Here is a 26,798-nt window from a genome sequence, read left to right as displayed (position 1 = left end):
CCTTTTCTATTAAATTCCACCGTCATTACACTGGGGTGACATCACTTGGTGTGCTCAGTCGCGGCTCTTTGGTAAAGAGAGCTCCAGCACTCTGTCTGTCATCGGTCCGACACACTGCTGGGCTCCGCTCTGCTCCAGCTTCAGCCCATCTGGCTGCATCATGCAACATCTGCTTCACGAAGATAATCAAAAGGCATGTCATGCAGAGCGCTCGCCCTGTACTGACCCAGGCCACAGCGAGAAACAATGCAGCAGGAGATTGCTCAGCAAAGACACACTGCCTACAAAAGCTAAAAGTAAAGGTATGTCTTCTTCCCTGAGAGTGGAGTCTAAACTGAAGACACCCACACCATCTGCTCCCTAAAATGAATGGGAGCCTAACCTTTTTCATTTCTTATGATGTCAAAATGATCCTTTAGCTCAGGAAATACTAGAGCAAGGTAATGCTGAAGACTTGACTCTAGGCAAGTGTGTGATGATGAAAACTTGAAACTTCTAATAAGCTTCCTTCAGTTGTTAGCTCCATTAGCCTCGTAGCTCTAGTGCAAAACTAAAGAAGAAAACTGCAGATACCAACAATGTCTTGTCTGTTCGACTACATTTGGGGTAAGTGGAAAGCTTTAGGAATAGGAATGTAACAAAATATCAATATATAGAGTTGTTCTTTAATCAACAGCGTACATGTGAAGTGTCACACAGTGGTTCATTTAATGATGTGTCTAAAATGAGCCTGAGGGTTTTTTCTCAATTTCGAGAATATCTCACAAAACTGGCGGAGAGAGCTGGGGAACCAGCCGCTGAACCATAAACGACTAGGCCAACCAAACCTGAATACGCAAAGTCGAAGAGGGTCGCCTAGCAGGAGCGAGAGAACATGACATGATGAGCTTGAATCAACTTAGAATCACACTTGAACATGAATCACAATACTGAACAGAACACAAAATGCTTTTATGAGTGTATTGTGGATATCGTCAGTGCTTAAAGAGTGCTGATTATCAGCACATTTCATTACAAAGAGTGTTATCAGTCTTATTTAATTCAATGGAGTGCAGCATAGTTTGAGTAACAATCACAGTACTCACTATGAGAGAGTATTTGGATTGCAGTTTTTTCGTATATCGTGGAAAAAGTTTCCATATTGCCCAGCTCTACTTTAAAGGCACTTGCATATTAGATAACAGCCACATGTTTTATATCAAAATGTTCAGAACAAGCTCAGCTCTCTTTATAAAGAGACCCATGTGACCTAAAGCTCTGTGTAAAGAGATACTCTGACCCTAAATCTGTCAGATTTTAAACATTCTTTATATTTGCTGTAAAAACATACCTTTGCTCATGTAGTCAAATTTTTTGGGTTTGGATTTACCAGAGTCGTAGCTTCACAGAAGTAGTGGATATATGATTTAAGTAATATCTAAATGTTGAGAGGCAACAATGAGTTTCTGAGTGTCCATTGTTCAGTTTGACATAAAACTATGGACAGACGCACCATTCCTCCAATTACAGATGAGAGGCAGATGACAGACACACAAATTCACTAGTTAAACAGGGTAAGAGGCAGAAGACGAGTATGCTCATAACTCCAGATGTCAGTCCCGTATGATCTGGCTAAGATGCAATGGAAAGGGTAGGCTCTACAGATTCAGGAACCTCAAGCAGATCTGTGCTGTATTATTACCAAAATATTACTAGAAGCATTGTACATGTCTGCACGTTATTTGACTCCAGAGGATTAAACCTTGACTGCTAGACTGTCCTCAGAACTACCTCACGGGGGGACTATACGGCACTAGATGGAATGGGAAAACTGTAGCTTGCACACCTGTCTGCTCAAATTAAATGAAAACAAACCTGTGTTAGTTTAGTTTAGTTAGTTTTAGCTAGGTTAATTTTTTTCCTGTTGTACCACACTTGTACCAAACTGTGAGGTCCGAACAGCAGTGTGACCCAAACTGTGACTTTAGTGGACCAATACATCCCTACCTGCCTATATGACACACTGTTGTCTACAAAAAGAACATGGAGGGTTATAGATGTAAAATAGATGAAAAAGACAGATGCTAGGCTAACACTGCTAACAAACAATGGATTCACCAAATAACTGTCACCAATCTCATCTCTGGAAATACTAATTTATATTCATAATATTTTCCAAATAATAGTTTACTAATTTACTATTTTGGCACATATTTACTAAGATGAAATTGGTGAGACAGCTTAAGTCAAGTGTTTATTAGCGATGTTAGCCTAGCATTTCTCACTGTAAACTAAAGAAGCACATATCAAATTTCATCAAAACATGTCTTGGATGATTGGCTGCATCTGGGGTAAGATGGGGTAAGAGTGCTTATCCACATTTTTCATAGAAACAGCCATTTAAAGCCAGTGTACACTGTTAAAAGTATACATCCTTGAGGAGCGTTTGGAGGTTCTTCAGTTTGAAGCTGTGGAGGAACCTCTTAGGGTGCTTTGAGGAACCTTTAAGGATCCCTTTTCTACTACAAATGAATCCACTTTTCTTGAAGGTTCCTCAAAGCACCTTAAGAGGTTCCTCCACAGTTTCAAACTGAAGAACCTTTAAACACACTCCTTTGGTCCCTAAAGTGAAATTCTTGGTTTGTTTTAACAAATTTGACCAAGCTAAGTCATATAAGGAAGGACTGATAGAAGATGACTGAATAAGGATAACTAAAGGGTTGTGTTAGCGCTGTTTCGCAGTGGTGGAATTTCCTCTCTGGACAGTTGGGAAAAGCTAACGGCTGCTGTTCCTTTAACTGATTGCATAAATTGACTTTTCGAGAAGTGTGAGCTTTAATCACATAAAGGTGGTTTAATAAGTACTGTTCCAGAGGGCACTACACTGGCTGCAGTGATACAGACAGAGCTGTCTGCTGTTGTGAAGGAGGGAGACTTACGGCTGGGGCCGTGGATCTTGACGGGCTCATTGCTGCTGATGAGCGTGTGCGAGCACTGCTGACACACACACTTCTTCCCACAGAAGGTCACCCTGTCTCCAATGGGGAACGGCTTCCTGTGACACAGTGAGACGAAGCATGTCAGGCCACACATAAGTACACACACACACACAAAGCTGTCCTTGTTAATGATGCTCATCGTACAGCTCATTCCGTGGAAGTTTCATTACTAGGTAGCATTTACTGCTACAGTTATTCTCCTGTTACAGGCCTAATAATCAGCTGACACCTTTATTTTTTACCCAGAAGAAGCAGATTAAATGGCTAACAGACAGCAAGTGTGTGTTTGGACAGGCATAAAATCACACTTTTTTTTTAAATCGGCAGGTCCTGAGAGACTGCAATGGGTGTCAGGGTGAGATTTGTTAGGAAGTCTCAGTATAATCTGGTTAGTTCAAGAGCGTGACAAAGAAAAGCAAGGGCAAAGACTTCAGGACAGAAACACCATACACTAATCTCCTTCATGCTGTTTTCTGACGATCCTGATGTTCTCAGGCTATTCCCAGAAGGTCATTAAATCACACTAGAAGAGCTGTGAAACAATTCTAACATAATGCTAATAATCCAAAATTAACATCTGAAAACACTTCCTTGGGTCCTTGAGTTTTTCCAGACTACAGTCTTGACTAGAACTAGAACTGGTTTTTGGGTAGATTCATGCTTCTTGAGTAAATTTCTGCCTCTAAAGTAGATTCAGACTTGAGTAGAGTCAAGTTTTCTGAGTAGATTCAAGTAGATTCAGACTTCTCGAGTACATTTGTGCCCCTCGAGTAGATTTGTGTCTTTTGAGTAGATTTGTGTTTCTTTAGTCGAGTCAAGTTTCTTGAGTAGATTCATACTTCTCTACTCAAGTTTCTTGAATAGATTTGTGCCTCTTGAGTAGATTTGTGCCTCTTGAGTAGATTCCGGCTTCTCGAGTAGATTCATGTTTCTTGAGTAGATTTTTTGAGTAGACTGATACTTCTTCAGTAGATCTGTGTTTCTTTAGTTGATTCAAGTTTCCTGGGTATATTTCTGCCTCTTGAGTAGATTCCGGCTTCTCAAGTAGATTCAAGCTTCTTGAGTAGATTTGTGCCTCTTGAGTAGATGCCGTCTTCTCAAGTAGATTCATGTTTCTTGAGTGGATTTTCTGAGTAGATTGATACTTCAGTAGATCTGTGTTTCTTTAGTCGACTTAAGTTTCTTGGGTAGATTTGTGCCTCTTGAGTAGATTTGTGGTTTTTTAGTCTCCTTAATAGAATTGGGCCTCTTGAGTAGATTCAAGTTTCAAGTAGATTCAAGTAGATTTTTGGAGTAGATTCATACTTCTTGAATAGATTTGTGTTTCTTTAGTTGATTTATGTTTCCTGAGTATGTGTGTGCCTCTTGAGTAGACTGAAGTTTCTTGAGTATTCCTACTTTCTGAATAAATTTGTGCCTCTTGGGTAGATTCATACTTGAATAGATTTGTGCCTCTTGAGTAGATCTGTGCCTCTTGAGTAGATTAATACTTCTTAAGTAGGTTCACGTTTCTTGAGTAGATTCACGTTTCTTGAGTAGATTTGTTCTTGCATGTTAATTTTAAGGTTTCTCAGTTAGTCAAATGTGAACTCAAATTTCTCACATCACCATAGTTACTCCACACAGTGGCTTGGGTGTTTCCAACTTCTGTAACCAGAGTGTTTTTTTCCTATTTAAGGCCTGTCACCAAAGGAACTTGACCTTGTCGGTAGACGTTTCAGTGGCCCCTCACCACAGTGACTCTCCACTGTGGCTTGGATGTTTTTGAGGCCCATTACCAGAATGTCTCAATACTACACTTAAGTTACTAAACATTTCAGATGGGACGTTTACTGGGATGGTTATGTCTCATGGTACATGCTGGCCAATGGTGTGACTGTGCTGCCTGTTCTTTTGAGCCTTGAGACTTTTTCTTCACTCTATCTGGTTCAGCTAAGTAACTGTACACTTTGATCTGGGGAGGTTTTCTCTTTGTCTGCTGGATGTGTGTGTGTGTGTGTGTGTGTGTGTGTGTTGTGGTTATTTTTGTTGTTTATTGATTTATTTGTTTGTTGCCAATTCAGTGGCTATATATAAATGTAATTCATTTTTTATATTATTGTTGAATAGATTCAGGTTTCTTGCATAGATTTGTAGCTCCTGAGTGGATTTTGTGTTTGAACAGATCCAATAGATCCTCTGCTTCTTGAGGAAACTGGTCACTGTGTTTCTGAAAATGAAGTCTATAAAAAGCTGCAAGTTCACTGCACTTGTCTGCACCATCTGTAACCAAAGTCGTCTTTTTCAGCTCAGCCCCGAGACTAATTACTTTGCCCTACCATTGGGAAGATTGCCAAGATTATTCCTGCATGAATTTGGATCTGATTATGCTTATGAAATTCAGCTAATACCGATTTGTGAGGAAAAGGGCTGAATTTGGTCTGAGAAGGCAATTAATTAGTTTCCCATCTAGCAGCCGACTATCAAAGGCAGTTTTACAGGCCAATTAAAAGTGATGATGAGGGTTATTCTCCCAACACGCAAACACATGAAAGGAAGGTGGATCGCATATTCATCAATTCACACATTAATTAGCTTGTTTTTTGCACGTCTTTCCTGTCATACATGTTTATCATATTTCGTGATTTGTATACATAGACCATTAGAGTAGGGTTGAGTGATATGACAAATATTATATCAAGAAACCTACAGACATGATAAGAGATTTCATAAAAAGTCACTACACAATACACAATATACAATATGCTTGGTGATATGTTTTGACCCTCAGATAAAATGAACTAGTAGGGCCAGACTGCTATAATGCGAAAATATTTTTTTCATATGCTACAGTACATCCAATGTTACTGCGGCTGTTGGTCAGTGCTTACATATAATAATATAAATTCAAATTTATCAAATAAAATATATGAAATAAAATAAATGTTTAACCTTTACCCCCCGCTCACCCTAGCAGGCGACAAAATGTGTAATCGTTTTTGTTTAATGATTTTTGTAACATTTATCATTATTGAAAAGTGTGTATTTAGTAAGAAAATCTAAAATAAATTAAATAATAAAAATTACAACCCTTATGAGTCTCTCCCCTTCATGTTTAGCACCACACTGCTGGGAACAGGAACAAAAAAGTCAGGCAGCAGAAGCTGGGGACCTCGGACCACGGTGTCTACTACTGGTCTGAAGATTTTGTTGAAGCCAGTCGTTTAGAAAGTCGCTCCACTGTGCCATAGTTCATTTGCATAAAGCTGAGAAAATCTAAATTTGATTTGTCGCTAGTTCCTCTGTCGCCATGCTGCTGATTCAACTCATGTGCTCCTGTAATAGATGACTGGCCGCTTGTCGATCTGTCTCTCTGACGCCTGCTAGTGTGTTAGAAGCCACAGTTATGACCATCAATAACAAAAACATTTTGACGCAATCTAAATGAATTATATCCCACTCATAGCTCATTGACAAATCTCTGTGGTGGTCAGAACTAGAGATTAGTCTGAAAGTGAATAGCTGTGAACATCCTTGAATTTTACATCTCTGAAAAAAATAAGAGGTTTTAATATTTATAGGCAGTGTGTTTAAGGAAATTAACATTTGTGTTGCATTTCATAAACCATGGACAACATTTCCCCTAAACTCCCAATAAAAGTATTGCTATTTAGAGCATTTATTTGCAGAAATGACAACTGCTCAAAACAACTGCTCAAATAATGCAAAGAAATGAGTGTAATAATTATAAAGCAATGAAGTCATTATTAAAATTTAAACAGCACAGTACTAATATTTGAACTTTGAGAGCCTTCAAAAATGACTATGGTGAAATAACCTCGACTGCCAATCACAGCTTTCATGTCTTGGCAGGCTCTCCACTACTCTTTCACATTGCTGTTGGGTGACTTTATGCCATTTATAGTCTGCAAATTCACTCAGCTTTGTTTGATGAAATGCTGTATAGAAGAAACCACCACTTGTAAAAAGGTAAAGGTAAAGGTGCATGTATTTGTCACTGTACAGTGTACACTGTACTGTACTTGTTTATGTATTGCTAAATTGAGGATATGTACATCTTAGGCTTGGCAGATTTGTGATGGGAATACAAGCTACAGATGTCTTTTTTGTTTGTGAGTCGCTTGAATAAAATGCTTAACATAAGAATGTTAAGAACTTAAGAACATAAGAATTTGATCAAAGCTTTTTAAACTAGCTGTTAATAGACTTCAATGTTATTTGCATGCTCTGATGTTGTTAGATAGCAAATAGTTTATTATTGTGCCATGTAAGTACATACTTATTTTTAGCTCGAAAGCAGCTGTTTGTTGATGTGTTTGTTGGCCTAGCTGTGCATTTAGCATGAATACTACATATATAATACTGCAAATACAGCATTTTGTGCTGTTTCCGCCTTAAAACCACAAGAATCGCACATCAAAAATTCATCCAGAGCGGATTTTTGCAGTGCTGCTGCGGTGCTGTGGGACACACGTGAGTGGTGCAAAAGCCTTCATTGATCAGGGTAGGAGCATCTTGCACATCTGCTGTGAAGTAAGCTTTCTTATTCTATTGGTGGACCCAGTTTGATTCAAGTCATGATTATAGAACCATGGATGCCATTCCCCTTCGTTCTATAGAAATGACCAGGGGCAGAGTCACAGACTCGCCTACTGATTTGGTAGGTCAAGCAGATTTCTCCTGTACAACATCCAGAGAATCTGACCTTTCCTCTCTAGAGAGACCACCCAGGTGCTTTTTCAGTCTCTCGTCCGTTCAAAACCTGACTACTGCAACTCCCTTCTGGCTTCCTTTGCGCACCATCAGACCCCTGCAATTGATTTAGAATGCCACAGCAGGACTTGTCTTCTCCTGCTGACTGAAGACTTACCTCTTCCAACAGTATTCAGGTAAAGTATAGTGTATGTTGAGTATTATGGTCTCCATATTGATGTTTGTATTTAGTAGTATCTAAGCTTAGAGATATCTTTTGGTATATCCTAGTCTATACAAGCTAGCTAAGTATGTAAATGTAGACCCGTCCTCTTCTCCCAGATGAAGCGTGTCCCAGACCGCTTTCATTGAGCTTATAGTGCAGAAGCGAAGTGAATTTCCCTATGGATACTGAGTTTGTCCAGTAAGTGGAATGTTTGAACAGCAAAAGTACAGTTCAAGTAGGTTCCACTACAACCCAGCTACTCCATGTAATGACAAGGAGAGTGTGATGCAGGTCATGCAGATGGTCTCTTCCAACCAAAGCTGTCAATTATTACATTTTTATTGTGTAACTCCACCTTCTTACGATATAACAGAATAAGGGTTTAAACACTGATTTCTGGGGCGAAATGGGCCGATATTAGCACAGGGAAACTAGACCTAACTGTCGGAATTAGGCACTGAGGACAAAAACGAGATGGAAAATGGGTGGGGCTACTTTGTGCTGTATATATTTTCTATAGTTATGTGGGAGCTAATGTTCTACATGCTGCCACCTGCTTTCCCAGAAGGAGGTATAGTATACAAACCTCACTGTTACCACCAACATTTCTTGAGAAAGCTTAAAAACACAGGAGACTTATTTAAATTGAGGGACAGTGGGAGAGAAGGGTCGACAGGTATGACAGAATGTAAACCTACGCAAATGTGATTCATCACATAGCTCATTTGCAATCATTAATTATGAAATTACAATAACAAATTATGTTAAGGGTATGAAAGGCACAGCATAACAATATCTCTAAAGGTAAATGTTTGTGAAAAGCAATATATCTCATTCTGCCGAGACTCAGATTCAACATATAGTTGTTTAAATAATATAAAATGTGTATTGTTAAATGCATATGTACACAGTCATATCAGAATATTATAACCACCCACGGTTTGGAAGGAACTGGGCCCATTATATCAGCTCCACTGACTAATTATAGACTGTAGTTCATCTGTATCTCTGCGTACTTGATTCTATCAGCCACCAGCAGGGGGTCTGGCCAGCACAGCAAAGCTGGTGAATCTGGAGTAAATCAACACTGAGCAGACCCACCTGTGTGGCATGATAGATATACACCCAGCCAAACACACTTCCCTGTCACACCTTTGTAGAGGGGCGAACGGTAACAGTGGGTTTAAGCTGTGAACAGTGAAGATAAGCAAGAGTTAAGAAGGAAGAGTTTATGTTGTGAACAGTGGAGGAAAGCAAGCAGCGGTGCTGCTGGAGGTACAAAGGAAGAGTTTATGTTGTGAACAGTGGAGAAAAGCAAGAGGTAAAAAAGGAAGAGTTTATGTTGTGAATGGTGGAGGAAAGCAAGAGGTAAAAGGGACGAGTATGTTGTGAACAGTGGAGGAAAGCAAGAGGTACAAAGGAAGAGTTTATGTTGTGAACAGTGGAGAAAAGTGAGAGGTACAAAGGAAGAGTTTATGTTGTGAACAGTGGAGAGCCTACTCGACACGCATAGGCTTTAGTTTGGTTTCCCTTTTAAACAGTTTGGCTTTGTCTTTTGTTCAAAATGTGCTGGGCTTCTGTCACCAGGGTCTGGAGTTTGAGCCCCACCACAACTATGTAGTGTAACCGAGCACCAATCTTGTCTTCACTTAAAACATTCACCTTTTTGTTACACACATGCAATATAAAACTCTTAAAGAAAAATAAATAAATAAATAAGCTCTGCCCTTGTATCCCTGCACCATTACACTTAATAAGCCTCCTTTCACCCTGTTCTTCAGTGGTCAGTACCTCATGGGACCACCACAGAGCAGGTGTAGCTCATTCATAGTGCTGCAGTGACTGTGACGTGGTATTAGAGCTGGTACGAGTGGGTCAGACACAGCGGTGCTGCTGGAGTGTTTAAACACCTCGGCATCACTACTGGTCTGAGAACAGTCCACCAACCAGAAATATCCAGCCAACAGCATCCTGTGACCAGCGTCCTGTGACCACTGATAAAGGACTAGAGGATGACCAACACAAACTGTGTAGCTACAGATGAGCTTCTGTCTCTGTCTTTACATCTACAAGGTGGACCAAATAGGTAGGAGTGTCTGATAGAGTGGACTGTGTCTGATCCACTTGTGCAACCAGCGCAACACACACTGCAAACATGCCATCACAGTGCCACTGCTGTGCTGAGAATGACCCACCTCCCAAATACTACCTGCTGTGTGGTGGTCCTGTGGGGTCCTGACCGATGTTTGCATTTATATAGTTATACTGCACAGTGTATCGTCAACTTACGTAAACCTTTACATTGAACACCCTCAAAACCAAAACAGCCAATGGAGTAGACTTCTGTTTATGCAAAAAGGAAGTGAAAAAAATTATAAAATGAGCAGACCGCATGGTCATGCCCCTATTATTGGTGTGGATGCTGGATTCTGTTTTCAGCATGTGGCAGGGTGGCTGAAGCACAGTCAGGGCCCTGTGGACATTTTACAGGTCAGCACTGGCTGACCTCTTTGTGGCTGCTGGCCAACTGAACCAACTGGTCTTAGTCAGCTACCTGTTTATTAACAGCAGGCCTATGAACACTCGGCCCATGTTTAAGCCTAGAAGTCTAGTTATTAATGCTGTTTGGCTATACTACTCAAAAGGAATTACGTGCGTAAGTTTAAGCACCCCTTCTGTTTAACCTCTATTACCAAAGAATAGTCCCACCAGTTTGTATAGAAGTCCCTGAAAAACGTACCTTAGTGTGTAATAAGCCTTTCTGCCTTAAGGAGTTAACATGTTCTAATACATTCTTCTGCAGAGAACACATTTCTAAACACATTTCTGTATGCAAAACTACTGTTTACTGAATTTAACATGTTGGAAAAGTAAACTAGGCATTTTATATGTTATGTTATGTTATTTTGTATTTATATAACATTCAGTTTAATAGGTCTTTATTTATTTATTTACTTATTTATTATTATTTTATTTTATTTATGTATTTAGCTAGCCCTGTCAGTTGTTCTTCATACTGTGCCATGAGTACATTTAATTTAAAAAGTATTAATTTAAAAAATTTAATGTTTTTTGGATCAAAAGGTTGGACTCCTCACTTTACATTGATTTAACCCACTTTTATTTTTAGTAAGCTACAAGTGCAGCAATAAAAAAACATCTAAGGGTTAAAATTATAGCAAATCATCTTGGAAGAATAACCAAGTCTCTCCTGTGCTTAAGGTTCTCTGCAGCCAGCAAGATGTATGAACCCAAACAGGGTTTGAATTCTAAGACAACAGATTTTCCTTTAGGGTTTGCTTTTAAAGTAGCTGTGTGTGTGTCTGTGTGTGTGTATTTCCTGTAGAAAAACAATAAGGACAATATTCAGTACTCTAACCTTTTAGTATTATTTAAATAGGTTAACATGCACTGATCAGCCGTTACACTGACCGGTGAAGTGAGTTACACCGAATATCTCAAGGCATGGCACCTGTCAAGGGGAGGGATCTACAATCAGGACAAATGGGCAAGCATGCGAATCTGAGCTACTTTGGCAAGGACCAAATTGTGATCAGAGCATCTCCAAAACAGTTTTCAAGTGGCTATTATCTACCAAAAGTGCTCCTGGAAAGGACAACTGGTGAACAGACAACAGGGTCATGGGCACCCATGGCTCACTGATGCTCATGGAGGCCCCACCTCAAAACCTCGAGGACCTTAAGGATCTACTGCTGTATAATGTATTGGTGCCAGATTCCACAGGATACCTTAAAAGGTCTTGAAGGATCAGACCTTTTTTAGCGGCATGAAGGGAAGGGAACCTACACAATATTAGGGAGGTGGTTTTAATGTTATGGCTTTGTTTTAAGCACAGTGGGTTGAATGTCAGTTCAGAAGACCTAAACATGCTTTAGGGTGGTATAAACACACTTGGTATGTTTTTCCATATATAGGCTGGACCACCTGGTAAAATGGCCACCTGGATTCTGCACTATTGTTTCAACACTTTGTAAAGATAATGAAGAATAGTGCATCGGCATCAATACTGGCCTTTCCCGTCCAGAAACAGCCTTCAGAAATGGCCTTTTATCCACGTTCTGCTGGTAAAGGCCTTAGAAAAGGTTTCTGAATCTTTTTATTGCATTTCTGGACGGGAAATGTGAGGTATAAGGATTGTTTGTTTGCCTTTTGTGTGTGTGTGTGTGTGTGTGTGTGTGTGTGTGTGTGTGTGTGTGTGTGCGTGCGCGCGCGCGCGCTTCCTGGCTTCCTACTAGGTCTGTCTATTCATGTTCTGTTCATCTAAAACCAAACATAGTGTCGGCTCCCCTGGCACACTTTAAATAGCCTCACCGCCGCTGTACACCAGCCACCTGCCTTGTAACAGTGTGTGTGTGTGTGTGTGTGTGTTTGTGCACATGTGTGCAATCTGTGGTTCCATCTCACATCACTTGATTATTAGCAGTTAAAACAAACCACTCAGTCAATTTAGAACCCACCCCTGTCATATACAGTCTTTACCCTCTATCATGACTGCTAGTTTATGAGTCTGGACTTCCGCTACACTCGGGCTGAGTTACTGGATTGCGTCACAGGCTGAAGTGAATGGTTCTGACGTTGGGATCCATGGCCCGCGGCTGAGTAATGCCCCAGTTTGTTTAGATGCCAGGTTCAAAGCTGAGACCCTTTCCTGCACTGCTCTGCTTTTAAAAGGTGAGCCTACCTGCACACAGCACCTTTTATAGTGTGAGCTGGTCCTTCTGGGGCTTGGGAAATTTTTGAAGAGAACATGAACACAGGTGGGGAGCTGATTTAAGTTAAACTTACTTATTTATCTAGAAATAACTGGGTGGTGGGTGGAGGTTGAAGAAGAAAGCAAGGCCCGGTTGCACAAGCTGTGCGTACTTTCAAACCTAGGCTAGTTGTTATCTTTAAGTGTTTACTAGGTTTAAATTTATGCATTACTAAATCAAAACGGGTTGCATCACACAATCTAGTACATATGGGGGAGCTAGTAGATACGAAAGATTTACACCCACCCCTAAGCAGGTGTACGTTGTGACGAAACTCACCGCAACTCAAAATACGGCTCATTTGGAGCGCTTCGAGCTCCTGGATGACTGGAATCACTTTTGTCATCTCTATTGTCGTTAGTCTGGGCTCAGCATGCTGCTACTGCACTCTAGCGGGCAGAAACGCTGCGTAACCCGAGTCATATTGGTGTTAAATCCTATAATATTACTCTACCACCTCAGTACACATGTTTCTATCACTTTAGATCACAGTTCTGTATATCTTAGCTTGTCCAGAAATGCATGTGAAAAGTGTGTCCTGTAGGGGTGGCTGTAATTGCCATTTATACCTCCACTGACTGTAGGTGGAGCCCAGGAGCAATAAATACAAATTCTCACATAGTGCTGCTCACATCTGTTCTTTCACCTTTCATAGATTTCTCATTTAAAGACACCTCAGTAAATCACAGGGAACATGGCCTTCCACCTCTGAGAAAGTGTGGGTATGAAATTGGAGGGATTTATGGGCCACTTGGACTAAGAACATTCAAGTGTATCACCATCCTACACAGTCTCTGTTACTACCATACAAGCACAGTTGACCAGTAGCTCTCAATTCTGGGTACCACTGCCCTGTATGTTGTAGTTTACCTGCTTTACCACAACCACTCAATTTTAGGCAAGGTTGTATATTAGTTCATTAGTTGAGTCAGGTTTGTTGGGAGGGGTAGGAACTCGACAAAATGTGCAGGACAGTGGTATTTATTCCAGGACCAGGATTGAGAACCACCGCATCAACAGAGCTGAGTTTGGTCCAGTTTGCCAGTGAAAACCCAAATGCAAGTATCTACCAGTATCAAGTTCATCAGAAGTTGTGTTGGTCCACGTGATGGTCCAAAACCATGTCTGGAGAATTTGTCTTGTACCTGCATAAGCTGCAGACGAAGCACCTGGGGTGGTAGGTGCGCCCCAAGGCCGAGACCACCTCCCCGGTGATGAAGTCTCCACAGCTGTCGCACTTGGTGCCGTATAGGCGCTGGTAGTCTTCCGTGCAGATGTACTCTCCGCCCTTCTGGAAGAAGCCGGAGCGGGCCAGGTCACAGCCACACACTGCAGGGAACACATGGCAATGGCTTGTTCATAGAGATTTACACAAGCAGATAAATAATAAGTTACTATATTATATAATCCTGTTCGTTTAGACTGATTAATTTTGAGCGCGCAAGTTGGCGTCAAATGAGGGCCTTCAGAGGACATCAATTCTTAAACGCAAGGCTGAGTAAACACATTAAATAAATAGGTTTTAAGTGAAATGAGACGATCAGGACTGAGCTGGTTCTGGCTCTTATATAAGAGCAGCATTAAAGCTGCAGCAGAAGTCTGCAGCAACCAAATTTTGGTATTTTAACAAAAAGGCACTCTGCATAGGCACCTATGGAAACATACAGTGTTTAATTGCTAGAAATACTTGTAATAAAAGGTGAATTTCATCAATGGCTCAGTTTCTCCATGTTTAGAAGTAGACCAGGTCAATCTGAGTGGTTGGTATAAAAGTCTCTGTCCTAAAGAAACTTGCAGTCGGACAGTTGAGACAGGTGGTGATGGGAACAGGCCTCTAAAAGCTCCCTAATAAAGCAGCTACAGACATTAAGACTGGCAGTCCTAGACGACATGAATGGCCTCGCTCTCTCTAGATGGGTAGAATGGCCCTCCCTCTCCTCCATTACTAGCTCACTTTTCAGATTGAGGAGGTAGTGGTCTCCTTCAAGTGTGTTCAGCTGTCCGATGACGTAGTATTAGCGAGGGTCGAGAAGATGTAGTGATGTAGAAGATGTCTGAGCACATGCTAGCGTTCAGATCATCACTCCTTTCACTCTTCTTACTGGACGCATCCTTTAGGCTATACTCTATCAGCTTCTAATGGTGATCTCCACATACTCTACCCTCAGTAATTAACTGTAAAAATGTTTATGAGGTTTATGTCTTATGAGGTTGCCCCTTAAGCCCAGTGTAGAAGCGTTCATTAGCGACTGCTGGCCCTCAGCTGACCAGCACATCCGCTATGTATCTGCTCCTACGCCCATTTTCAGAGTGCAACCTGATTCCTGGAGCTGTCTCTGCCATCACACTGCTTCTAGCATGCTGCTACATGCGCGCTTCCCCAGAGGCCAACGCACCACATCCCTGAGCTCTGCAAGCAACACATGTTACATCAGTCCGGTGTGTGTGTGTGTGTGTGTGTGTCTTTTAATGGAGGTCATGCCAAAGGACTGTACAGTGCTCCAATCTCTATTAATGCAGTCTTGCCCAGGACCCTGCAGCTGCAGTGTTCCTGGACACCAGCCGTATCCGCCGGGTAACTGATACCTTGCATTTACTGTATGCAAGCATACCAACCCACACTCAGGGCTGCACTGATGATCCAGAAATATCTAGACTGTATGAATGTAAGTGTGCAATTTTAATACTGTATACAGGAAATTGGATTGTGGTTTTAAATTTCAGCTTACTAGACTTACCAGAGCTGAAAAATACAGCTATATGCAAAAGTTTGGGCATCCTTGAGAAAAGCAGTGATCAGCAATACATAATAAGCCATGCTAGCTCAGGGGAACTGCAGAGGTCAAGATGAGATCTGGAAGACCAAGACTGCTTATATGCTGGTAAGAAAGGCAACCCCCCCCATATAACTACCAGGGACCTGCAGGAATGCTGAGTCAAAAAGGTGGTGCACCATCGCCTGCACATACATAATCATCATGGAAGCATCATAAGAACGTTGCAATGTCCCAGTGTCCCATTAAGATGAAAAAAACGAGATACATCACGGGATGGGAAGTCTATGGAGAAGAGTGGCAAGCTCTTGTAAGGAATGAGTGCAGTGCTGTGACCAGTGACTTCTATAAGGGGTCCGACAGACTGGTTGGTCAAGGCGGTCAAGGCGGAAGCATCACACATTCAGGGTGGGGGGGGGTGGGTGTTGGGCGTTGTACTTTTTCTAAATGTAGTGGGCATGTTCGACCAGGAACAGTCAGTTTATTTTGATAATCATCACAAAAAAGAAGGAAACTGTATGTTTGATATAAAGTTGGAACTGCATTCCATAGAAATGTTCTTAAGGTAATGCTTGGAAGTCTATGTGATCTTTCCCTCTTAAAGGAATAGTTAGTCTAATAAGAACAGATCAGTGGAAAAATCAAACTTCAATGAATCAGCATTTATTATTATTATTATTTATTTATTTATTTATTATTATTATTATTATTATTATTTATTTATTTTGTTATGACCCAACAGTAAAGCCAAAAAGCTGTGAGTCTGTTTACACCTTATGATGTATTTGTAGTGATCGTGTTTGGATCTCACCTGACCTCATTACCTTTGTAATCCTTGTGATCGGGTTACAATCGGATCACTTAAACCACATTCGGAAGGGATCTCGCCGGATTCCTTGTGTGTGTGTGTGTTTTGTGGGTGAGAGCAGTGTTACACAGTTTGTTCCCTTGCGGATTCGTTATGGGAATGCAAGAACCAACTAATTGCTCCACCACGTTGTAGAACCCCCACCGGTCCTCTAGACAGGGGCAGTGGTGGCTCAGCGGTTAGAGCACCGGGTTATCGATAACAGGGTTGTGGGTTCGATTCCCAGGCTTGGCAAGCTGCCACTGTTGAGCCCTTGGGCCCTTTACCCTCTCTGCTCCCCGGGCACTGGAGTTGGCTGCCCACTGCTCTGTGTGTGTGTGTGTGTGTGTGTGTGTGTGTGTGTGTGTGTGTGTGTGTGTGTGTGTGTGTTCACTACCACAGATGGGTTAAATGCGGAGGACCCATTTCGCTGTACAGTGTACACTGTACAGTGACAAATACGTGCACCTTTACCATAGACTGCTCACAGTCTCCTGGAGTGGGAAAGTTGAAATGAGAAAGCGATGTTTAAAGAAGGCAAAACAGAAATTCTGTACATGCTGGTGTGCTTTTTTATGCTGGAAAGTAAAATCTGTGCTCATCTTTTCACATTGAGAGCGCACAGTTGTGTAAACAAGTGTAAACAGAATCCGGTCAAAGTAGATCCAGATATTAATCGGATACAAATTGCAGGCTCAGGGTGTCTTGTTCTGAGGCAAAATAACGGGGTTATAAATGTGCTTGTAATAAATGGGCATTTTTCACCCCAACCAATATTTATACATCAAAGAACAACTTCAAATACTCAATAAATGCATTCTATGGCAGCTTTAACCCTCAGACTTTTTAAATCACCATTGAAATCCTGACTGATACTGAACATCATAATCCGCCCCTTCCCTCCTAAACCTGAACTGTGCTCCTTCAGCATGCTTTCTCCTGAGACATCTGTATCAGATACACCCTTCCTCTGTGTCTGCTGTCCTCAGTCTTTCAACCGGCCAGTCTTTCTCTCTCTCACACTCGCGCACACACACGTGCACTACCACCCAGCTACAGCTATTGAAGTGCCAAAGACGCAAATGGCAGCCTGTGCCAGCCCAGTCACCACAGAGAAGAGGCTTTCAAGTCTTTCCACAGACATCTGCACGCCCTACAGTTTACCCTCGCTTTCCGGCCCCATGCATAATTCAGCAGCTCCATAAATAACGTGTGTGTGTGTGTGTGTGTGTGTCCAGCCTTATCCACATTGGACTGCTGTGGAGCCAGCTCATGGAAGGTATGTACAGTCTGTGTGTGAGTGTGTAGCGGGTGTAGAGGTTGATTATGTATTTATCAACAGCCAACAGACACAATTAAAATTCAGCGCAGCGGGACGGACTGGTCACCCCTCCTCTCCTCCCCTGCCTTTCTTTCTTAATGGCATGCAGTGCAATTACTTTTATCGCTCCTCAGTGTGTGTGTGGGTGGATGTGTGACAGGAGGCCTCAGCAGGATGGATAGAGGAAGAGCACGAAAGTGGTTATCTCTGGCTCTTGTTTGGGATTCGGTGTCACTGCTGAGGGCTGTACCATGGAATCTACCTTGTGCCACGCTGAACAGCAACTACACACACAAGCCTAGGGTGTAGCCTACATTTAAGGCAATGCTAGGCTACAGCTGCTAGCAGACACTGGACTTAGACTGTCACCAGTCTCAGCTCCGTAAGTACATATCCAAATAGGTCTCCAAACCACTCTTCGTTTGTTTCGTGTGGTCGAGTAGATGTAGTTATCGAATCCTGGTCCATGCTGCTTGCCATCAGCAGCCGGATCCTCAGAGATTACAAGTGGCCTCACTTTATCTGGGTGGATAGATGGTTCCCTCTCCCCTTATATCACTTCAGTGGGCGTCCGATAGCCGATGCATCAGAACTCTGAACGTGGAGATGGCCTGCAGTAAGGTTGCATCAGCAGCAGTTTGAAAAGAGCATGTGTTACTCGTTAGATCTAATGTAAGGTTGAAGACTGAGTTGTCCAATGAACTATCTGAATTTGGGAAGAAACTGGCCATTAACTTTCGACTTTCTATATAAAACCATATTTGCATAAAAGCTGTTTTCCTAATGGGAGCCAGATGTAGTCCTAATCGACGGATATGTACATAAAAATAAAAATTGGCCCACCATTCCCATATCTGTGCATCTTTACAAAATACATACATAGAGGGAGGATGCTAGCACCCTCCCAATTAGCTTTTACACTGCCAGCATAAAAATCCGAATCTGTTCGGTCTAGCCATAGGCTAGGAGCGATCTTCTAACAAGCCTCTCAGAGATGCAGAGTGCTGATAGGGTCAGATTTTCTTTGCCTTTTACCTTCCACTGCATACAATTTCATATGAGGACCTGACTCTGGATCAGAAGCCTTGTTTTGGCACCACTAGTAAGTATGACTACGGGTATATTCAGCACATGGAAGCCATCTAATGTTGCAGACATGTCTGCACAGCATTACGATCTATCAGCAAGCCTTTCTCTCACTCCAGATTGAGCCTGAGGGCCATTATTGTCCAAATGAGCCATTTATCAAATCTGAGATGCTATAAAACTACGCGCAAAATGTGAGTTAAGCGGATGTGTGCTGTTTTCCTCCCCTGTTTATTTTTCAATCTAACACTAAATGTGCTCTATGGCTCTGTTCCCGCTCTCCATTCATCCCACTTAGCTTGTTAGCGTCCAGGCGAGGGTCAAAACGAGCTAATGAAACCCTCATAACACCATAGCATTGGCTTTTATATCCGCAAAGCCATTCCCAGGACAGCTATAAGTTCCATCAGCACAGCTAAAGGCTAAATGTGAATTGTACGAGCGTGAGGTGTAATATAGCTAGTTTGGAGAGTTAGCAGCTAGCATGGTTCATCGGGGGCTAATTAAATGTCCATATAAGGGTTTTTTTTTAATCCCTGTATCCCAGCATGTCCCTGGACACGTATATATTTAGGTTACTGCAGCGGTATACAATGTATTGAGCGCATTTATTGGGTCAGGACACATGAGGATTCTCTCAGTGCCTCATGATGCTGTCTGGATAGCAGCACGGGGCAAAGCAAAATCAATATGGTATCTTTAGGGAGACGGTGAGAACACTCAGCCGGAATGCTTAACGCAGTGTACTACAATGAGCGCTGTAATGGGGGAGGTAGAATTCAGAGTAATACTGAATTTCATAGCATTTCAAATGCCTGAGAATGAAACGGTAGGATTTGCATAAGAAACAAAGACTAAAAAAGGCAATGTTACACTGTATTGCTTGCCTTCTCTCATCTCATATAGGAACATTCACACCACTACCAGCCCCAGCACACACACCCAAACACCACACACACACACGCACGGCATTATTCTGCTCCTGTCGGCAGGAATCAAATACCAGCCCGACCTTTCGCAGTCCAGGCGGAACAAATGCTATTGAGTGCGGCTTATTCCTACTGCGGCCGGGCCACTTCTCACGGGGCCACACTTCACAGCGTGCTCAAACCCCACAGAGGCCATTTACACTGGCCCAAGACCTTCGGCCTTCTGCCCTAAAAAAACTGTTATTACAAAATAATAGCATTGTTATTAAAATTCATTCAAATCATTATGATGTTGCAAATTATATTCTAAATATGAAAATAAGTCTTTTTTTTTCTATGCACTGAACTGATTATGCTTATTGTTGCCCAGGTGTGCCCTGTTAGATTGACTGACTGTGTAAATAATTAACAGTTGTGAAAATCTACTCCTGGTTTGAGCCCTCGGTTTCACCTGTTAAAAAGGAGGGAGGAAAGCAAGCCGTTAAGCCATGAAGCTAAGGGGGAAAAAATTAATTGGTCACTGCCATTTCACAAGCATTTGGCAAAGCCGTTACAACATTTTGGAATGTCCTGAAAAGGTAAGAAACCACTGGTGTGCTAATAACCAGACATCGACCAAAAAGGAATACAACAGAAGTATGACCAACATTGTTGAGAGCTGCAAAGAACAACCCGAAAACAACAGTCAGTGGCATTACTAATGCCCTTCACCAGCACCAGGATCTTGACGACAGGGTTCTGGGTTTGATATCCGGGCTAAGACCTTCTCTGCTTACCGGGAGCCGCAGCAATGGCTGCCCACCGCTCTGGGCATGTGTGCTCACTGTCCACTGTGCGTATTTGTACGTATAGGGTGTACATGTGTGTCAAAGGTGTTAAATGTATTCACATTCATTACTCAAGTAGAAGTGGAGATACTAGGGTTTAAAAGACTGTAGAAGCTGAAATATCAACTTAAGCTTTTTCCTCAAGTAAAAGTGTAAAAGTACTGGTTTCAAAACTACTTAGTATACAAAGTATAGTATACATTAGTATACTAAGTATACAAGTAAAAGTAATGTAAGGAAAACAAAGCCACGAGCTTAGGCCGCTCCACAGGGGCCTATAGTGCACTACCCCACCTTTCCAAAAAAACATATTTCTAAAAGCCGTAATGACTATAATGTTATATTAAAATGTTAATGTTGAAAAATGTGTGGATGCACTATTCTACCAGTTTCAGCTGCACATATTCCCATCGAAAGTGAATGCATTTTAGTAATATCAAATATATTAAAGGAGCATCTATGTGTACTACTGAGCATTAACGTGTTTCATGGAGCGAAAAATATGATGAGTAGTTGCCCATAAGTTTTGTAATGGTGTAAAAAACTTCAGAGGAATTTTATCAATAACCTTTACTGGAATGTAAATGTGGTGCTTATTTGGGACATTTCACTTTATTTGAGTTCTCTTGAGTCTCTGCCACGGACATCTTTATATTAGGCTACATACGTCTGCTCTGTCCTTGCTGGAGTGTGACGTGACCTGTGCAGGTGCAGTGGATGGTATATGTTTATACTTCTCATCCAACCACAATCAAATTCACACTTTCTGGATGGCGCAATTTATCTGGATAGGTTTAGGTTGTTGTTGTTGAATGATGACGAGCCGGAATGACAACAAACTGAAATGAAATAAGAGTAATGAGGCTGTTTTTAAAATGTAAGGAATAGAAAGTACAGATTATTGCTTAAAATGTAAGAAGGAGAAGTAAAAAGTCATATATACAGTAAATAATTACTGCTGATAACCAAAGATATCTACTTAAGTAAGGTAACAAAGTATTTATACTTCGTTACTTGACACCTCTGGTGTGTGTTCACTCCATTAATGGGTTAAAGGCAAAGGCCAAATTCCATCTGTGTCCGACAAAAATGGTGTCTTCTCTTAAAGGTATCGTTGAGTAGGAGAAATATCACCAGAGGCAAACCACCCACCAGTAGAAAGAATCAAAAGGCCAGACTGGAATTTGAAAAGAAATACAGAGAGGAGTCACAAGTTCTGGACCAAGGTTTTATGGACTAATGAGACCAAGATGGACCTTTTAGAAAAACAGTAAAAAGGTCAAAGTAGGGAGATGAAAAGGATCTGCTCATGATCCAACACATAAAAGCTCATCCTCAAACATACAAGCTTAACACACATCTTCAGGAGAAGAAATGGAAGGTTTTCGACTGGCTAAGTCAATCACTGCAGCATGGCTCAGTTATTCATTCATTTAATCTCCTTAAGAGTAGAGTAAGGGCAGAAACTGCAGTAACCATAAAGCACCATAAAAGAAGAACGCAGCAGTAAAGCTGGTGGAACTGAACAAATCCAGTCAACGGCTGGAGTTCACAGAAAAGTCAGCAACCAAACACGCATATGATTTTAACTTTACTGACAACAAGACCCTCTGATGTTTTTTTTTATGTTTGTATTTATTGTAATGTTATATACTGTACGGAATTACTGTATGGAAAATGTTTATCAAATGTTTCTTCCATCCTAACCATCTAACTAGCATCAATCATGTATCATTAGCATTGTCATTAGCTAAAAATGTAAAACTAACCATCGTCACACCTGCCCCTTTGTTCTGTCTCGACATGTGGCTCTGTTTGTTTGTTCATCAGTGTTCCCACCTGTGCCTCCTCACTTGCCACGCCCCCTTGTTAGTCCTAGGTGTTCCTCGTGTGTCCCTGTATACAAGTGCCCCCTTTGTTTCAACCTTCACTTGTCTGGACTCATTGCACTCCTTGCTGACACACAGCTTGCCTAGTCTGTCCCTGTAGAGAAGTTCTGTCAATAGTATATGACTCACTGGAGCAGATGAACACCAACCTATTGGCGCCATGACTAATGCCAGGCATGGGCTGGAGGGGTATAAAGCCCCCAGCATTGACCCTTGGAGCAGTGGAAATGCTGTGTTCTCTGGAATGATGGTGGGTGCGACATCCCATACTTATTTTACTATGTGGGCAGTAATGGCTCAGTGGTTAGAGCTCCGGGCTATTGATGACAGGGTTGTGGGTTCGATACCCGGCCTCGGCAAGCTGCTGCTTTTAGGCCCTCGAGCAAGGCCCTCTGCTTACCGGGCGCCGCAGCAATGGCTGCCCACTGCTCCGGGCATGTGTGCTCACTGTCCACTGTGTGTGTTTCACTGGTGTGTGTGTGTGTGTGTGTGTGTGTAAATGCAGGAGCCAAATTCCATCTGTGCCCATCACAAATGGTCAATATGGTTGTTTAATGACACAACCAAACAGACCAAGCTAAGTTTCAGTGTTTTTCGTTGTACCCTTGTGTTTCGTTTGTTTAGTTTGTTAGTTTTAGTATTTGGACTATTTTCCCACTATTTTTTTTTTTTTTGCTTGTTTTAATAAAACTCCGGCAAGTATGTTCGACTCCACCCCCAAGCGCCACACACCATAACAACCATCAACATTACCACATAAGATAGAACTAATATATTTATCTGTCTGCTTACTGCTCAGCAGGTCTCAGAGCAGAGAGGATTACTACAACACCCACACAGTCTCACTTTCGCTAATCGTACATGCTTGCACACACCAAAAATGGCATAAACCACATGAACACCAGTGATATCCATTTATTCTCAGCCATGTAATGCTGAAACACATTGTAGGTGTCATATGAAACACTTGGCAATGTTCTGTATTGCAAGTTTGTCCAAAAATTATGCAATAAAAAATTTTCCAACACGTCAGTTCACATGAGATTGCAACTGGGGATACATATGTTCAATGTGTGTTCAAATTTTCAGCCCTTAAACACTACATTATTTCCACTCACGTCAATCAATACTGATTCTTCTCTATAGATCACATCACCCCAATCAACAACAGATAATAGCACTATGTCAACAATCCTGATGCTCAGAAGTTACATTTTACTTCAAGAAAGAAAAGTTTATTTTCATTCAGAAGGTGAGGTTTTCACTCACTCGCTCACTTTCATAATTATTTAAACATTTAAAAGTAAAACTAATATACAGCCATATGCTGAGGTACCTCTACTTTGTGGCTCTTTCAGCTCAAAGCAGTGGAGAGGGTGACTATCCCTGCCAAGTCTAACATATTCATTGTGAAAACAGAGTGGTGTGGTAGGTTTTCGTGGCAGTTTTCCTGGTCATGCCACATATCTTTTGCGTACTTGCGTCACATGCCTCTAAAAGAGGACCTGGCACCTTTTAACTGGTTATCTGAGCAGAACGGCAATACAAGAGCTACAGCGAACATGGAGATATTAGAATGGCGAACTCAGTCTTCTCGTCTGCTCGTTCACCCACTGTCAAACCAAAGAACCAGAATTTGAACTGAAGAGAGTCCAGAGGCTTTGACCTTTAAACAACACAATATAACTCCAGGTAAATCAAACTTCTGTGAAATCTAACTGTCCACTTAGGAAGCAACACTGATTGACAATCAATTTCACATGCTGTTGTGCAAATGGAATAGACAACAGGTGGAAATTATTGGCAATTAGCAAGACACACTCAATAAAGGAGTGGTTCTGCAGGTGGGGACCACAGACCACTTCTCAGAACCTATGCTTTCTGGCTGATGTTTTGATTACTTTTGAATGTTGGTGGTGCTTTCACACTCGTGGTAGCATGAGACGGACTCTACAACCCACAAGTGGCTCAGGTAGTGCAGCTCATCCAGGATGGCACATCAATGCGAGCTGTGGCAAGAAGGTTTGCTGTGTCTGTCAGCGTAGTGTCCAGAGGCTGGAGGCGCTACCAGGAGACAAGCCAGTACACCAGGAGACGTGGAGGAGGCCGTAGGAGGGCAACAACCCAGCAGCAGGACTGCCACCTCCGCCTTTGTGCAAGGAGGAACAGGAGGAGCACTGCCAGAGCCCTGCAAAATGACCTCCAGCAGGCCACAAATGTGTATGTGTCTGCACAAACAGTTAGAAACCGACTCCATGAGGATGGTATGAGGGCCCGACCTCCACAGATGGGGGTTGTGCTCACAGCCCAACACCGTGCAGGACGCTTGGCATTTGCCAGAGAACACCAGGATTGGCAAATTCACCACAGAAATGCTCTAAATTACTAGACTCTCATTTTACTTTAACTTTCATTCAAAGCTCAAAACATTTAACATTTTTGCGTTCCTGTAAAGCCACCATTTTGGAGATATACGGGCAGTGGTGGATCAGCGCTTAGAGCTCCGAGCTATTGATGACAGGGTTGTGGGTTTGATACCCGGGCTCGGGAAGATGCCACTGTTGGACCCTTCAGCAAGGCCCTTCACCCACTCTGCTCCCCAGGTGCTGGAGTTGGCTGCCCACCACTCTGTGTGTGTGTTTACTACCACAGATGGGTAAAATGCGGATGACACATTTCGCTGTACAAAGTACAGTGAAAAATATGTGCACCTTTTACCCTTCATTGGACAGCGACAATATTTTTTTAAGTATTACAGCTTTTCAACCTTGTTTAACTCTCTGGCATTGCATCAGTGACCATAAAATCACTGAGAAAACCCGGGCACTATCAGATTTAGGTAATTATTGAACTACAGTATGCTTGTTATTGTCAGTAATAACAAGGAGGTAATACTAAGGAGTTAAACAGTGTCATCATTGTGTGTGTATCGGTGGTACAACCAATGATACTTTGGGATTACAGTACCCTTTGTAAGATAATTACATCTCCAGTGTAGCAACTCCAGGTCAATTTGTTTAAGAGACATGAGAGAGTGCCAAGTGTTTCATCTCCAATCTCCATCAACACGTCCCAATTAGATTATTTCTTGCTCACAAATAACAGCCTTTGATGTAATTACATGCTTCAAATGCCTGGATGTCAGAGCAACGCCATACCTTACCTAACTCTGTGTGAGCCCAACGCTGAACACTGAAAGTGAGGGATAAATGAGGACTACACTGAAAAAGTGAGGAACTGTGAGGAGTTTATACCATTTCCACACAAATCAAATATAGGCTACATTGATGACATGATTTTCACTGTTTGATATCAGTATACGATAACTTATAATATAAATCATAATGCAGATGTTGATATGACACCCAAAATGGTCACTAGAGATGAAATTTAGTTTTTATTTCACATATAAAAAGATATATTCAATAAATATTATTGAATAAATGATTGAACAAAAAACATTCTAATAGATTTCATGGGAAAAACGCAATCATGGATAGTAATCTAGCCTTTTTGTTCTTGAGTCTACCAGTGGGTAAATCCTCCTAAGGTGTTTCCATTCATGAAGGTGTCTCTTGATTGTAGACTTAGAAAATGATGTCAAGAAGATTGCGTTTTCTCTGATCGGATTACAACAGGTAAGAGGAAATACGAAAAAACGCTAAAGCGCGTGTGTGTGTGTGTGTTTGTGTGTGTGCCCTCCCTTGTGCTTATTTACAAGTAGATGAGGGCAGTACTACAGTGTTCGTTCCCTTGTGGTTTCTGATAGAGCCGTTTTGGTAATGTGGGAACCAGTTGTAGAACCCTCATCGGTTCTCTAAACTGTTTAGACTCCTGTAGCAGGACAGTTTTGTTGTTAATAGGATGTAAAATAGAAGTGATGTATGCGTTGGTGTACTTTTAACATGGTAAAGTGAATTGAGCTCTTATCTGGTCATGCTTGGAACACATTTTATTGACAACTGTAAACAGAATCCGGTCAAAGTAGTACTATTCGGATACACATTTGTAAATGCACAATGTAAACAGACCCTTTATGTCTATATTTTGTCATGGAATAAAGAGATAACAGGCCAAACTGCATATTAGTACTTCTAAGCCTGTGAAAGTGAAAGGACTGTATAAAAATGGCTGTAATCTTTAAATGAGTAATGCAATATTCTTTTTCAGCTAGAATTCTACATTATAATTATCTTGTCTTGATTGCCTCTGGGCCTTTAAGAATGATGACAAAATGTAAAGATCAGCTGCCGTTTTTAACTAGCATAGCAAAGTAACAGGAGTCACAGTGTTTGATATGAAACCTATAATGTGTTTCAGCATTACATGGCTGAGAATAAATGGGTATCACTGGTGTTCATGTGGTTTATGCCATTTTTGGTGTGTGCAAGCATGTACGATTAGCGAAAGTGAGACTGTGTGGGTGTTGTAGTAATTCTCTCTGCTCTGAGACCTGC

General features: G+C 41.6%; 1 protein-coding gene across 7 annotated transcripts in view; it reads right to left on the bottom strand.

The window, feature by feature from the left end:
• The window catches only part of LOC140539767 (actin-binding LIM protein 3-like), a 127,674-nt gene that overhangs the window by 54,892 nt on the left and 45,984 nt on the right, over positions 1-26,798 (bottom strand). For all 7 annotated transcript variants that reach the window (XM_072662531.1, XM_072662525.1, XM_072662527.1 and 4 more), the window contains exons 3-4: positions 13,814-13,997; positions 2,919-3,034 (exon numbers count right to left, since the gene is read on the bottom strand). In XM_072662531.1, the coding sequence (XP_072518632.1) occupies positions 2,919-3,034; positions 13,814-13,997 (300 nt within the window). The remainder of the gene's footprint in view (positions 1-2,918; positions 3,035-13,813; positions 13,998-26,798) is intronic.

The sequence above is a fragment of the Salminus brasiliensis genome, chromosome 18 (assembly GCF_030463535.1).
Source record: "Salminus brasiliensis chromosome 18, fSalBra1.hap2, whole genome shotgun sequence".
Classification (NCBI taxonomy): domain Eukaryota; kingdom Metazoa; phylum Chordata; class Actinopteri; order Characiformes; family Bryconidae; genus Salminus; species Salminus brasiliensis.
The sequence above is the reverse complement of the archived record's forward strand: the minus strand, read 5'-3'. Positions and strand labels throughout refer to the sequence as shown.